Source organism: Euleptes europaea, chromosome 5 (assembly GCF_029931775.1).
Source record: "Euleptes europaea isolate rEulEur1 chromosome 5, rEulEur1.hap1, whole genome shotgun sequence".
NCBI classification, from domain to species: Eukaryota; Metazoa; Chordata; class Lepidosauria; order Squamata; family Sphaerodactylidae; genus Euleptes; species Euleptes europaea.
In genome coordinates this window covers 61176007-61190083 of record NC_079316.1, presented here as the reverse complement: position 1 = coordinate 61190083, position 14077 = coordinate 61176007, and the positions used below count along the sequence as shown (strand labels likewise).

The 14077-nt window shown below is 41.4% G+C and overlaps 1 protein-coding gene across 4 annotated transcripts in view; it reads right to left on the bottom strand.

Moving 5' to 3' along the window:
* Positions 1-883: 883 nt before the first annotated feature.
* Positions 884-14077, bottom strand: part of VTI1A (vesicle transport through interaction with t-SNAREs 1A) — a 328448-nt gene continuing 315254 nt past the window's right edge. For all 4 annotated transcript variants that reach the window (XM_056849725.1, XM_056849723.1, XM_056849726.1 and 1 more), the window contains one exon: positions 884-1121. Coding sequence is in view for 2 of the 4 variants with exons in the window: in XM_056849723.1 (XP_056705701.1) it covers positions 1028-1121 (94 nt within the window). In the remaining 2 variants the exon portion in view is untranslated. The remainder of the gene's footprint in view (positions 1122-14077) is intronic.

Here is a 14077-nt window from a genome sequence, read left to right as displayed (position 1 = left end):
CCTATTATTAAATTGAAATTTAAATCAGAAAACTCATAAATTACTTGTAGGTGATCTCTAAACATCTGTTAACTAGACACTTCTGTGCTTTGGACACCATGAACACTAAAGGCCAAACTAGATGATATATCCGCCACTGACTGCAACACGTGGAGCTCCACAGCGAGCCAGATAAGGTCCCCTCTAGCCATTTCAGCTCCCAAAACCAGCACAGAAAGGGAAGGCGAAGTCCCTCTTCCCCCAAGCTGCACTCCCAAGCCAAATTGGACCCTGGAGCATTTGGGAACTTTGGTTCTCAATGTAACATCTGTCTGCAAGTTGAATCAGGCAACCCCAACCAGACTCATGGCAGATATATTGTCTAAGTTTGACTCTAAAATCACAAAATTAACAACACAAAGCAAAATTACCAACATAAAAACATGGGCAACACTGAAAAAGAAATTAACTGGATAATAAAGGCCTTGACTTGTTAAAGATTAATTTATCGGTAATTAAAGTTTGAAAAGAAATAACAAAATGATCCCCATAGAATAATAGTTTCACAGTGGATTCTCCTATCAAAAGGTGGCAAATTTACTGGGTATTCTGGGCTGCATCTCTGATATGTATGCATATCTCATCACTCAGTATATTTTTTCAAATCGTTTTTGCCTATTCCAATAATATGCTAAAAGATAAATTGCTGTCTGAGATTTGAATACCAACTCAACATAATGGTGAGCATGAACAATCTGGCCCGTAATCTTAATTTCATGTGCCATCTTGTATGTCAAATACATATGTCCTTTTCATATGTTACTATCTGAAAACCAGACCATTCATTTAAGACACACATCCTGCCACAAAGAAAAATATTTAAATACACATGCAAACGATGAGACAAAATATGTTTGCTACTTGCACCAGAGCTGAAGGCCAGGCTTTGCGAGGGAGAACCATTTCAGTGCAAGAGAACGATTCATGTGACCACTGTGTCTTAATTACTCTGAAGCAGTTTGCTGCTGGTTAGTGAAGAACAAAGATATCAGTGTCCCCTGACAGAAAAAAAAATAACCATCACGACTGCAAAGATGACGATGATCCCCAAGATAACTATCAAAATCCGATTTTGGATGATCCTAGGGGAGAAAAAAAGAGAGAAAAAGAGTGGTAAGAGAGAATAAGTTAATAAAAGATTGATGCATCTCACCCAACTTTTCTGTTCTATGTGATTTACTCACAGTACAGGTATGCAGCTCGTAGTCTATACTGATTTTGCTTCGTTATTTTTGTCCCTCAGTTCCAGTACTTGAAAACATTTTGTTATGTGGTTGTTGTTTAGATTTTGTGTTATGGGGTTGTGCTTTATTACAAGTCTAGGTACCATAAAAATGTATAATCAAAGATTTATTTGCATCTTATAATTCATGTAAACACTTAAATATGTTTTAAAAGCCTGATGGGGATTAACAGAAAGCACAGTGGTACTAATAAATGGATACATCATCTGCTAAGCCATTATAGATCCCCTGAAATAATTTTAGCTTGGTTTCCTAAACCCAAAGAGGAAGAATTAACTAATTTCAAGAGATTTTGCCATTAAGTTAAAAGACTTCAAGGAAACATGTGTTGGCAAGGTACTTACTTGTACCAAATACCAAGGGAGAAGTATAAAAGATAGTTTTAAAAAAGGGATGGTATAAAGAAGCAAGTGTCAAACTGTGAAGCTTATGTTGAAAAAGCTTCTTTGTCTCAGTAGCATAGATTCACTTATGGTAATAAGGCAAGCATTACATTTGCTGTGTAGTGAAGACGCAGAAATTAGCAGTAATAAAAAAGATGCAAGAAGTACTAACATTTTACATTATTCCATCTTAGTAAAGATGAACATTCCTTCATGACTAGATAGAAACTAACACTCTTTAGAGTTTGAATGAAATTGGTCTGTTTTAAGAGCTATTAAAAAGGAATGTCTGGCTGGCAAACAAGATTGGTTTTGGATCTAATGCAATTTTTGAACCTGGCTGTCACTAAAGAGAAATAATATTAACCTTCACATGGCAGGAAACACATTTTGCTATTCAGTATCACTGGAGTCAGATGGACAAATAAAATTAAGAGACTCAAAGTCTCATTTACTCTTTTTTATAGGGAAAAAAACAGAAAATAAAATTTAAGCCATCAGCCAAACGAAGAACCAATGGATGGTGGAAAGAGATACAAAAGAGTTTATTAGACTGGGCAATGGGGTTAAACTTAAGTGGGTTTGCCAAAAACAAGTATTTTTATGTCATAAAAGGACAGAAGCTCCTTGATTACATGAATATGTTATCTGAGATGAGTTTGGATGTGCTTAAAGTATATACAAAAAAGTGGAAGAGTGGAAGTATGCAGTTTTGAGCCAACTTCAGGTCCCTCCCCACTTCTCTCAGAATGCCTACTCCACACTGCTCCAACATCTACCTAAAAAAAAAAAGAGTAAATGGATGGATGAAAACTGTCACATCAGACACACATTCTCCCCTGTGACACTTTAAAAGGACTAGCTCTCTATCCTCCTGACAGGTTACAAAATGATCACATTTGCTGACACGTCTTCCGCAAAACTGCTTTAGTGCTTGTGTCCACTTTGCTAGCAGGAGATGAATGGCCTGCTTTGTCCTCATTTATCACTTAAAGCTGAACTAAGATCTGTCTCGTTTATTTTTCCCTTCCTCACTAGAAAGGCTAAAGCGCAGCATTAATTCTCCCACGATGACAGCTAATTCAAACTTAACAGGCAATATTTACTCTGCCAAAGGGAACAGAGTTCTCTGTCTCTCTTAGAGAAAAAAAATGTTTAATGGTCTAACAAACTAAAGCTAATTAAAGGAGTTTCTGCTTCTTACTGGTTTGCAGTGCAGATTAACACCTGAACTTACAACTCTCCCTCCCTCTGCTTCTGGTTTTGGGATATTCTCTAGGAAAACAACACCTGATAGCAAATTATTTGCCCAAGTGAATGCATGAACAGTAGAGTGCAATATTTATTCAGCCACCCTCACCGATCCTGAAAAGAAACTCAGTGGAACGGAAATTCAGAAGAGAACAAAATAAAAAGCATGAAAACTCTTTAAAAAAACCAGCCTTAAGTAACATGCAGTAATATGGCTCTAATACAACTTGGCTGACATCCATTTTATTTGTGGGATAAGGGCCCCAAGGCACCCATAATGCTAATTTACAAAGGATTAAGTGTGGATGAAACTTGCTCAGTCTAACACATAGTTAAGCAAATGCCTGCCTCTAACGTGCTGAATCTGTAAGCCATTGCCTCAAATCTGACCTAGTTATTAGTGTTTCATCATACCAAATTAAAGAAAGGGGGGAGAGAATAAATAAAATGATTCCTCCCAATGTTTCATTTCTAATTCTCTAGCTGCACACTTGATTTCAAGATTACTTAATCTGCAAGTGAGTCTCTAAAATCCTCATCAGGAGAAGAGGAAGCCGGGCAGACCCCCACCTGTATCTGCTAATTAAATGTTCCGTTACTGTAATAATCTGGGATATGAATATCAAAGTTCAACTTCTCAGAATTTGAATTAGGTTGTCCACGGCAGCAAAAAGAATACAATATAGGACAGAGCAAATTAATCATGAAGTAAGAAGGATGTTATCAACACGCTCCTCGGCGCTAATAACATTATTTCCTGTTAACTCTACAATAAGCATTCTCCTGAAGCTGTTATTAAAAACTATGTTGACTCTTCACTACTTGGAATGTGTTGCTAGACTTCCGCTTTGGAGTGTGTGGGTAAGGAGTGTACATGAAGAACTTTGAGTAGGGTGTCAGGACGTTTTTAGATGTCACGTTAACAAGCCAGGGCAACTAAAGGAAAGAATCAAGGGGAGAGAAGGTTGGGGGCGGGTGGGTTTTTCATCAATATTCTGCAATGAAACCAGCTCACAGTGGCAGAACAATGGCTGGCATTGGCAGGGCCCATCTGTAAAGAGGTCTCTAGGACTGTCACAGCCAGACACTGCCAGTGGGTATTGCTGCAGGCAAAGCAGCAAGGAATTTCAAGTTGGGGAGGGGAAGAGGAAAGTAGGGTTTCAACATCTTCGTCAAAAAAAAGAAAAGAAAGAAAGAAAGAAGAAGCTACACAGCAAACACCAACACAAAGAAATGATATTTGTAACTTTGGATTCCTATTACCTAAAAAATTCAGTAAAATCTCCCAGACAGGGAACCCAGAGCCTCCTTTGGAAATGCAAAGCGTGTTTACAGGGTAAATAATTTAAGAAAGAATATATACTTGAAAGGAGACACCCACTGAAACATCCATGGCGAAAGTGCCTGAAGGCAAAAAAAACTTGTGTATTTGCATGCTGCATTTTATTAAGTTAGCATACTGTAGCTTTAAAAGAATGCATGGCAAAATTAAAAGGAATGTGTGACTAAAACATCAAGGATGCTTCCAGTTTGCATTATGAATCACAGCATTGCTGATATTAAGATGAATTAACCGTTTATTCGATGCAGCCTGTGTGCTGGATTCACAGAAGAGTTTTGCCCACTGATCAGCATGCTGGAATAAGATAGGACCAGTTTAGAGGCACAGAATTTTCTCTGCATGTTTTCCAGATACTGGTATATCCGAGCTGTGTCCATGGAGGGCTGTCACTTTCTCTGCACAGATGTGTTGCCAGAGAATGGGGTAAAGAAAATATCAGTAGCCAAAGTCTCGTGTAATAAGTAAAAAGAGTATTCAGTATTGCATCAGTGCTGCTTTTTACCATTCAACAAACAAATTTTAGGGTTGCCAACGTCCAGGTACTAGCTGGAGATCTCCTGCTATTACAACTGATCTCCAGCCGATAGAGATCAGTTCCTCTGGAGAAAATGGCCGCTGTGGCAATTGGACTCTATGGCATTGAAGCCCCTCCCCTCCCCAAACCCCACCCTCCTCAGACTTCGCCTCCATCGGTGGCCCCCACCTGGCAACCCTAGTCCCATTTGATCTTTAGTATGGAGACCCTCAGTCTATCATGAACTCAAATAGTACAGGTCTATGTACTGCCAGTCTCACAGCTTGGCACATCATTGCACTCTACCACACTGTACCACACATTCGCTTATGGTTGAGATGGGACTTTAGAAAAACAAATATACAGAGGAAGCTTATTTTAATTTTTAATTTACATAAGATTTTTGAATGCATGTAACCTATTTTAGAAGATTTTATTTTTCAGCAATTTTATCAGGGAGATTGTACTACTGTCATTTCAGAGACCAGGAAGGCTGAGGTTTGAAAGGCCTAGCAAAAACTGACATTTGACTTGCAGCCTAATTCCAACATCCACTTCGCCACAACTCCTACTAATACCTGCCTTGGGACAATAGACTTGTAGCCCTGTGCCTATAACAGTGGCATACGGCCCAATACGAGGGGGGGGGTAGATAGCGGCCGGGAGTGGTGCAGTCATGCCGTCACCACAGAGGCTTCCCGGCCGGAAAAGAAGAAAATTAAAAACATTTAAAAATTAGAAAATCGAAAAATGGCCCATAGAGAATAGCGAGGCTACGCCAGCTATTTTGCTGTCATAGCCCCGCTGCAGCATAAATGGGCATTCTCAGGGTGAAAGCTCTGCCCCCAGGAATGCCCTGGGAACGCCTCCCAGGATGTTGGCACAGGGAGAGACACTGGCAAAACAGTGGCGGGGAGGCTGCACTGGTGTCCCAGAGCTTTGCTGCCACATCACTCCCCGCCACCGGCTTAAATTGCCCTACACTGGCATCCGTGCCAGTTTGCATGACGCAAATGGCACGAACGCCAGCATAGGGGTCATGCCGGCTGCTATGAAGCTTCACCCCCCCTTCAGGATTGCAGGGTTAATTTTGCCTTTAAAACACCAAAAGTGCATATAAGGATGAATAAGACTGCTTTAAACTGTTGTAGTTTCAAATTAGGCAAGGGGATAAAGTAAGGAATAGCTGTGGGGTGCCATAATACATAAAGGAGGGACAAAATGTAATGGCACATAAATCATCCACACCTATTTACTTCTTGTGCTATCTCATCTCAGATAGAACAGTGGAGCAGGGGTAGAGCATCTGCTCAGTAGCCGAGCATCTGCTTTGTATGTAAAAGGTCCCAGGTTCAATCTCCAGCGTCTCCAGTTAAAAGAATCAGGTAGGAGATGATATGAAAGACCTTTGCCTGAAACCAACTTTGCTGCTACCATTCAGAGTAGACAATTCTGACCTTGATCGACCAGCAGTCTAATTCAATAGGTCACTTTATGTGTCTGTTTTACAAGTTCACTTCCAGTTCCTGTCTTTCTGTATTGCTGTAACACCTAACTCAGAGGGCCCCAGTACTTTCCCTAGTGTCTGCCGAGCTTTTTAGAAAGTACGTGGTGCCCTCAGCCCCTTGTTGGGTGTGTGGGTGTTTTTGTCTGTTGCGGGTGGAGATTCAACTGGGAATCCTTCGGCTCCAACCACTGACTTGTGTTTCACCTGGAGCATGACCTGCAGAACAAGCTTACCCTTAGAAAGCATCCAGGGTGTGCAGATGTTGGTCCTCTGCCTTAATGGTAAGCCGCACCACAGGAGCCATGCCTGCTTTCTCTCAGGAGATGCAGAGGTAGAGACCGAGGCTCCAAGGTCCTTTGCCACTGCAGTCCCCCCAATAAAGTGTATACAAAGGCCACAACTGTGTTTTGGACTCAGTCTCAGGGGATTATTTGGGGGGGCAGAGATGGAGCTTCACTGGCACAGCAGATGCTGAAAGCTGCCTGTGGAGCAGATGGAGCCCCTCTTCCAAAAGATGATGGCCCTTCTGTATGAACAGACCTTGGGGTGCCAGGCACAAAGCCCCAGGACTGAGGGACCTCAGCCAAATGTGCAAACAGTGGCTGGAATTCCAGCAGGGACTGGAGTGTAATCAGTGCGGCTCAGATGAAGGGTAAGCAGACACGTCCAGCTAACTGGGGACACATTGGGAATGGCCTCTATGTGTCCTGGGAGCCGGGTGGGACCATGCAGTTCCTGTGCAGTGAACAGGGAGGGGGTGAAGAGGAAGGAACAGGTAGCCAGAAAAGGCATCCAGTTGTCTTCTGTTTGGAAAGGCTGTCTTTCGGTAGTGGGAAAGTGAAGCTGGTCAATTGGGGGGGGGGAGAGTCTAACAATACAGAGGCCAGAGGGGGCATGCAGCTCCCAGCAACATTGGCCCTGTTTGGTTATGTGAATGAAGGGACAAAGCCATGGTGGTTTGTCTTTGTGGAGGCCCATTAGCAAAACAGAACGCCCCTATGCCCATTGTGCACTTCCGGCTTCTGGCTGGCTACATTGGATAAAATGTCACCCTAACGATAAATGCCCTCCAATCTTGTAGCAGCAACAACAGCAACAACAACACCATCTTTGTTAAAATGCATGCACTGCAAGCCAACCTGCAAAAACATATTGACCCACTGGAAATTAGGGGCCATGAGAACCCAACCAACTTCCTGCTTTGAAACCTCCAGGCCTCCTGCAGTTCCTCAATTCTGAGCAATAGGCTACTGAGGCAAGTCACTTGGCTACTTCCCTGCAAGTGCTGAACTATTCTCCCAAGTACATTTGCAAGCCTCCTTTTTCTGCCCACAACCCACTTTTTTTTTTACTGTCCCCAATTAATTTCCCTCTCCCTTAACCTGCCACTTTTGTTTTGGATAGTCTTTGCACAGATTTGCCTCCTATCCCAGAAATAGCCATACCCTCTTCCACATGAAGAAAGAGATCCTGCAACGATCCACCCACAGAGAACTGGATCCATCTTGTAAACTGGTGTCAGATTGGTGCCATGATGCATTATAAACGGGACTTAAAGGCCAACCACTCATCAACTTGTTGCTTACAGGACCAGTAGCCACTTAATAACTTGAAAGGGTTGCCAACCTTCAGGTATTAGCTGGAGGTCTCCTGCTATTACAACTGATCTCCAGCTGACATAGGTCAGTTCACCTGGAGAAAATGGCCGCTTTGGCAATTGGACTCTATGGCATTGAAGTCCCTCCCCTCCCCAAACCCTGCCCTTCTCAGATTCTGCCCCAAAAACCTCCCGTCGGTGGCGAAGAGGGACCTGGCAACCCTACAACTTGATCACATAAGACTTGCTATATAAACAGTAATTTCAGGTGAAAGAATATACATTACACATCAGTAAAACAACACGGTCAGCTCAAACATCCAACCATTTCCTTTCATTTAACTACATTCCTTTGTTCACTGCAGCTTACCCTCACCGGGTACCCATAATAAATCTGGTTAGGTAACTGCTATTTGGCAGACATTGTCCTTGAAGAATAAGGAAAAAAAAACAAGCTTTTGGGGAGATGATTTAGACTCATGAGGGAGACTTTTAAGCTGCTTGGTAAATAATTCATAAACATTTAAATCATTTGCCACCTTGGACACATATATTAACCCTCAAGCCAACCCAAAGTTTGAAGAAGCACATAAATTCTCAAAAGATGACCCTTGCATCAAGATGCTACAGAATGGTTCCTTAGAAATAATGGGGATGAGTGGATTATTCTTTGGACTCTGTATTTAGTCAGCTCTTTAAAAAATATTTGGTTTAGGGATGTGTATACTTCACATAACTGATGAAGAAAAACATTCATGTAGATAGAACAATTACTCTACTAGCAGGAACATGTGCACAGGAAAAGCCAACAAGAACAAACATGACGGTGTCTTGGCTACTATGATAACTATGGTTTCGTTTACATTCCACAAATATTCAGGAAACAAAATGAACACTTTCAGAGAAGCCTGAACTAAACCAGCGTTCAGAATTGCAATCTTTGTCTAATAGCACAGCTCCAGAGGGTCTAATACAAAACCAAACAACGTATACTTTGAATCTCTGAAACAAATTACAATTAATCCATGGGTCTAAAATGCAGACAGATTAGAGTGTGGATACTGCTTTTACATTTAAGTCTCTTTTCTTCTCTATGCTTGGGCGAGTGTCTTTTTCTATAGGAAGCTGTCTACAATTGTCTTAACTGTGTTGACCTCTTTTGAGGGGGGAAATAGAGAAAAACCTGAGGCAGATGCAACAATTGTTCCTGAAAATGTGCTATCCAAAATGTTAGTACTTCATGGCACTTTTTGAGTGATAGAAAAGCATTTTAGAATGTATCGTATATATTCATCCTCCACCCCCTCCCCTGAATGCTATGAAGAAAAGAAAACAATCATGGCTAAGGCCATTTGTGAAGATGGCATTAAAGGAGCCTACTTGGAGACAGATAAAAATAATGAGAATCTTTCTGTCAAGAAGGATTTAGAAAATATCACTAGCATTATTAAAATTTAATTTTTTTTACTGTGCTTTTTGGTTCTCCGGTTTTCCAGGGATAATGAGCAGGACTGCACACCTCCACATCATTGCTAGGACTTGTTTTGTGCAATAAATTCAGCCTTCCAGTCTGAAGACATTTCAGACAACAATTTTGACTGCTATAGGCTTATTTTTTTTCAACCTGAGCTGTGTGCTTTGAGGCTTCCTCAAAAAAAAAATAAAAAAAAAGGGGGGAAAAAGAGAACAGTTCATAAGCTATTTTTACAGTAGACCAGTGCAACAAACAAAAACCATTTTTTGCCCAACTGATTCAAAGAAATCCTGGGAATAGCAAAGACAGGCTTGGCAAAAAAAGAAATAAATAAAAAGATCGATGTATTCACAAATGGTTTGCCTGATAGAGAATTAGCCGACAGAAGACACTTGCTACTATTTAAAGCACTTTCTTTTCAGTGTGTAAAAGTATTTCTACTAGGGAAGTGACATACCTCAAACATCATGCTTTAATAAAAGGACTACCCTTCTATACATTGGGGGGAAAACAGCATAAAAAGTCAAAATTCTGGAGTACCAAGCAGGTACTTTCTCTCTCAGGAGTAAAGAGTCAAATTCACGGACAGTGTGATGGCTCATTCTTTCAGTGTGCATGGAGAACATTTATGAACTCCCTCTACTATGGGCTGAACATACTTGTGTCCTCAAGGAAGGAATGCCGAAATCTGACCACTGAAAACCATTCTTGCTCAAAATGATATTTGGGGCTCTTCTAAAGACAGATTAATGAAATAGTTTTTAAACACTTCAGAAATTTAAATAACCCATCATTGTTTTCCAAAACTCAGATTTCAAATTCAGCTGACAGAATTACTAATCAAGAACTGCACTAAACCAAAGATATACAAAATTCCAGATGCGTACATGCAGATCCAGTATGCCCAGGATCCTCCATCTCTTTCAATATCAGAGCAGCTTCATACATGCAATAGTGATGCCATACGTGTATGGGACTGTCAGTTTTAAGACAAAAATTGTGATGTCACCGGTTTCCATCCCCTACAGTGAATGGTACAAGTCTTGTGCATGTGGCTACTACGTGATAATATTCCAGGAGTACTGCATGGGCATCATAGATTAAGACTGCCATCCTGAAAGGGGGGGCAAGCTCCACCGGCGTAGGTGTCACCTTATCACGGAATAAAGTGGCACCTATGCCAGTGAGGGGCTAAAAATGCCGGCATCGTAGAGTCGCGGAACTGTGCTAGCTCCTGTCACCAGGGCAGCCACACTGGCAGGGAATTCCCTGAAGGGAAAGACTACACTGGCATTGGGGGGGGGGTTCCAAGGGGTGGAGCTGATGTTAGTCAGCTTCCAAACCCCTTTTGCCCTGGGAATGCCCCCTCAAGCTGTGGCATTGCTACACCACCTTTTTGGGTGGCATAGGCTTGCTTTGCTCAATGGGGGCATTTTCACATTTTTATTTTGTAAATGCCTTTTTCTTTCCTTTTGGTGGCTGGGAAGCCTCTGAGGAGGAGGAGCAGCCATGCTGCTCCCTGCCACTGCGGATCTACCCCCACCTTCAGGAATGGGCTGTAAGTCAAGGTCAAAAGTTCTCTCTGAGTGGACTATCGTACAACTATTATTAACCATGACAATTTCTGCATAGGTTTTTCATTTATGCAAGATCTTATTACGTATCATAAGTAAAACACCAGTGATCATACAACTAATAATTAAAGGGGTACCCATCACGTGGATCCAAAAATCTGCAAGGGTATATGTTTCTGCAAGCAGGGGTTCAATCCCAGGAGTACAAAAATATAAAAAAACAAAACAAAAAAACCACGGATGCCTGTGCATGTACAAAAAGGTAATCCCTATGTTTGCAGAAAAATATGAAAAGTAAAACAAAAACATATTCCAAAATGTGGTTTAAAACACAATTGTGCTGGTACATGAATTAAGGGAGATTTACAAGCATTATAGTTTTTATAAGGATCATATTGTAACATATTTGATGGCCTCTACTTGTGGCTGTAACATATGAAGTAACACTGAGATGTATGCAGCTGCTAGGTAATTGACAATGAACTTCCCAAACATTGCTGTGCTACCAACAGGTGGCAACAAAAGAGTTTAAAGGTTCCTCTTAGGCTGATCCTGAGATCTCCCAGGGTTGAGCTGTATTCAGAGGAGCTTCCTGAGGATTACTTCAAAATGGAGTTCCCTTTATGCATACACTGTCAAACAGTGTACCACTTGCGGTCAAACGATATATAGAGGTCAACCAGCTGAATGGTTAGGTGGTAAACCCTGGAAAAACAGGGGTTTCTCTTCACATCTGAGGAATAATATGCTGTTTTGTAAGAGGGTTTCCTGTTTTCTTTAAAGATGCAGCAATGAGAGTCTATGGCTTTCCTTTCCACTAGCATGTAATTAAGCCTTTGCCATTATAAGAAAAAAACATTCTATGTTCTATGGTACCTAGAATGGGAGGCATTTGTAGGTTCTGGTATTATTCTTCCAGTGCCCAGGGCTCTGACTTACTGCCGTGAGTTACTGCTTTCAAGCCAAAATGATGAGTTCTTTGTTAGATAAAGCTAATTATCAACTGTAGCCCTAACTTGACTGCTGCTTGGTGGAGAGATAATTTTGTACCTTCAGACAGGCACAGAAACGTCTAAAAAGGTTTTAACTTTAGCCAGCTTAATCGTTACTGTCAATGTAATAACTTTGTAGTAAAAATAGCCCCTCTCCCTACTCAATATATATTGAAACATATATTTTTGTTCCACACCATTAGTTTAATGACACTGCACAAAAGCTTAATTGATATTGGCGAGTTATACTATTCCAGCCTATTATTTCCCCTGTTTTTCAACTACAAATGCCATGCTCAAGTTGTGAATGAGTCCCTTTATGTTTTCCAACATGCATTTTACTGACCCAGACATTAATGTATAACAAGCACAAATGCAAAAGCAATACATTTTAATTGATGATTTCATGTATTTTTACTATGAGACTTGACTCACCCCAGCAAGGATGCCTGCCAGGTGTTTTCTATATATTAAAAATATACTGGGAATGCCATAGAAAAATGATTTTCTCACCATGGCAAATACTTATAGGTGGTTATTAAATAATAAAAAGTTATATTGTTTAATCCTACTTTGGCTTTACTTTTTATTATTAGAGAACACAATGATCAGTGAACTGTATGTGTTCAAAAAAAGAAAAGAAAAGGGGGGAAAAAGAAGCCCTTCTATAGCCTTGTGGAAATGTCTAAAACAAGCAGCAATACAGTCCTTTGCCAAACACTGTCATAAATTTTTTATTTGGCAGCTAACATTCTCACTAGTTTTCTTGGCAGCAATTGGGACCTTTAGCAAGAAAGGTGCAGGAGAAAAATACCTTGTTTAGAGATGTTTTCAACACTTTCTGGGATTTTTCAGAACTTCTGCCTGCAGCACATTTTTATATCCTTAGTCTCCAACCACCTGATGAGTAGGTGGTGGTTTTTAACTTCTTCTTTTTTTAGAAAATATAGACAGCTTACTACCCCCACTCCCCTCTGGCCTCCAGCCTAGAATCCTTCCCCCCACCCCATATATGTGTTGCAGAGATACAAGTGGTTGCTCTTCACTGTCTAGACAAAAAAACTGAAAATAATATTAGAATGTACCTGTCATTGCTCCCGATACTATCAGGATCAGATTCCCAGATGACAGAGATGAATGAAAGACAAGCGTGTGCTGATTATTTTTGCATTTTTCCTCAGAGATTGCTACAAAAACTGGTCACAGGTGCAGCTACCTGGGCCAGTCAGCGGATGATGGGCTGATAAACAGAATAGTGAAATAGATTGCTGCACTGAGACCAACTCCTTGAATCCACTGTTAAAAATACATAAAAATAACACATCTTGGTTTGCTCTGAAAGCTGGAGGCTCTAATCAAGGTTCTGATAAGAAATTGTTATCAGAAGCTATTTACCTAGGTCTGGGTACTCACGGGGTTGAAATCTATAAATTTCAACCCTATGAGTACACAGACCTATGTTTCTGTGGATTTAGGGATAAAGAGCAAGCACACTAAAAACTTTCTTACAAATTGTACGTGTCTGTAGCAACTGCTAATTTATGTGGAGATGTAGCGCTGCGTAGTGGCTTAAAAGGGCCAAACATGGCACAATCTTCAGAGAGATACTAACAGGCCGGTGGCTATGGTGGGGCAAAAAGGAGCATGGATGTTTCATCCCTTCCCAGCCCTTCCTGTCACTCCTGCGCTGTTCAGGCCAGTCCTTTCCTTCTCTCACTATCTCTTTTTGGCTGCCCCAATATGATGCTTGGAGGCAGGGCACAGAGGAGGGAAGGCTGAGACTCGAGACCTGCTGCTTGTTCATAGGCAGGCTGCCCTGCACCCAGTGCTGGGGCTGGAGCCTGCCTTCTGCAAAGAAAGCTATGGCCATCACTGCTCATCTAGGCATTATGCCTGCACCCCAAAAGACTCAGGAGGTAGGTGAGTTAGGGATGGAAATAAAGGGTTGTCAGGTCCCTCTTTGCCACCGGCGGGAGGTTTTTGGCGTGGAGCCTGAGGAGGGCAGGATTTGGGGAGGGGAGGAACTTTAATGCCATAAAGTCCAATTGCCAAAGCGGCCATTTTCTCCAAGGGAACTGATCTCTATCAGCTGGAGATCAGTTGTAATAGACTAGACTATTTCTGCAGCCCACTGGTTGAGTACCACTGCACTAACAGTCA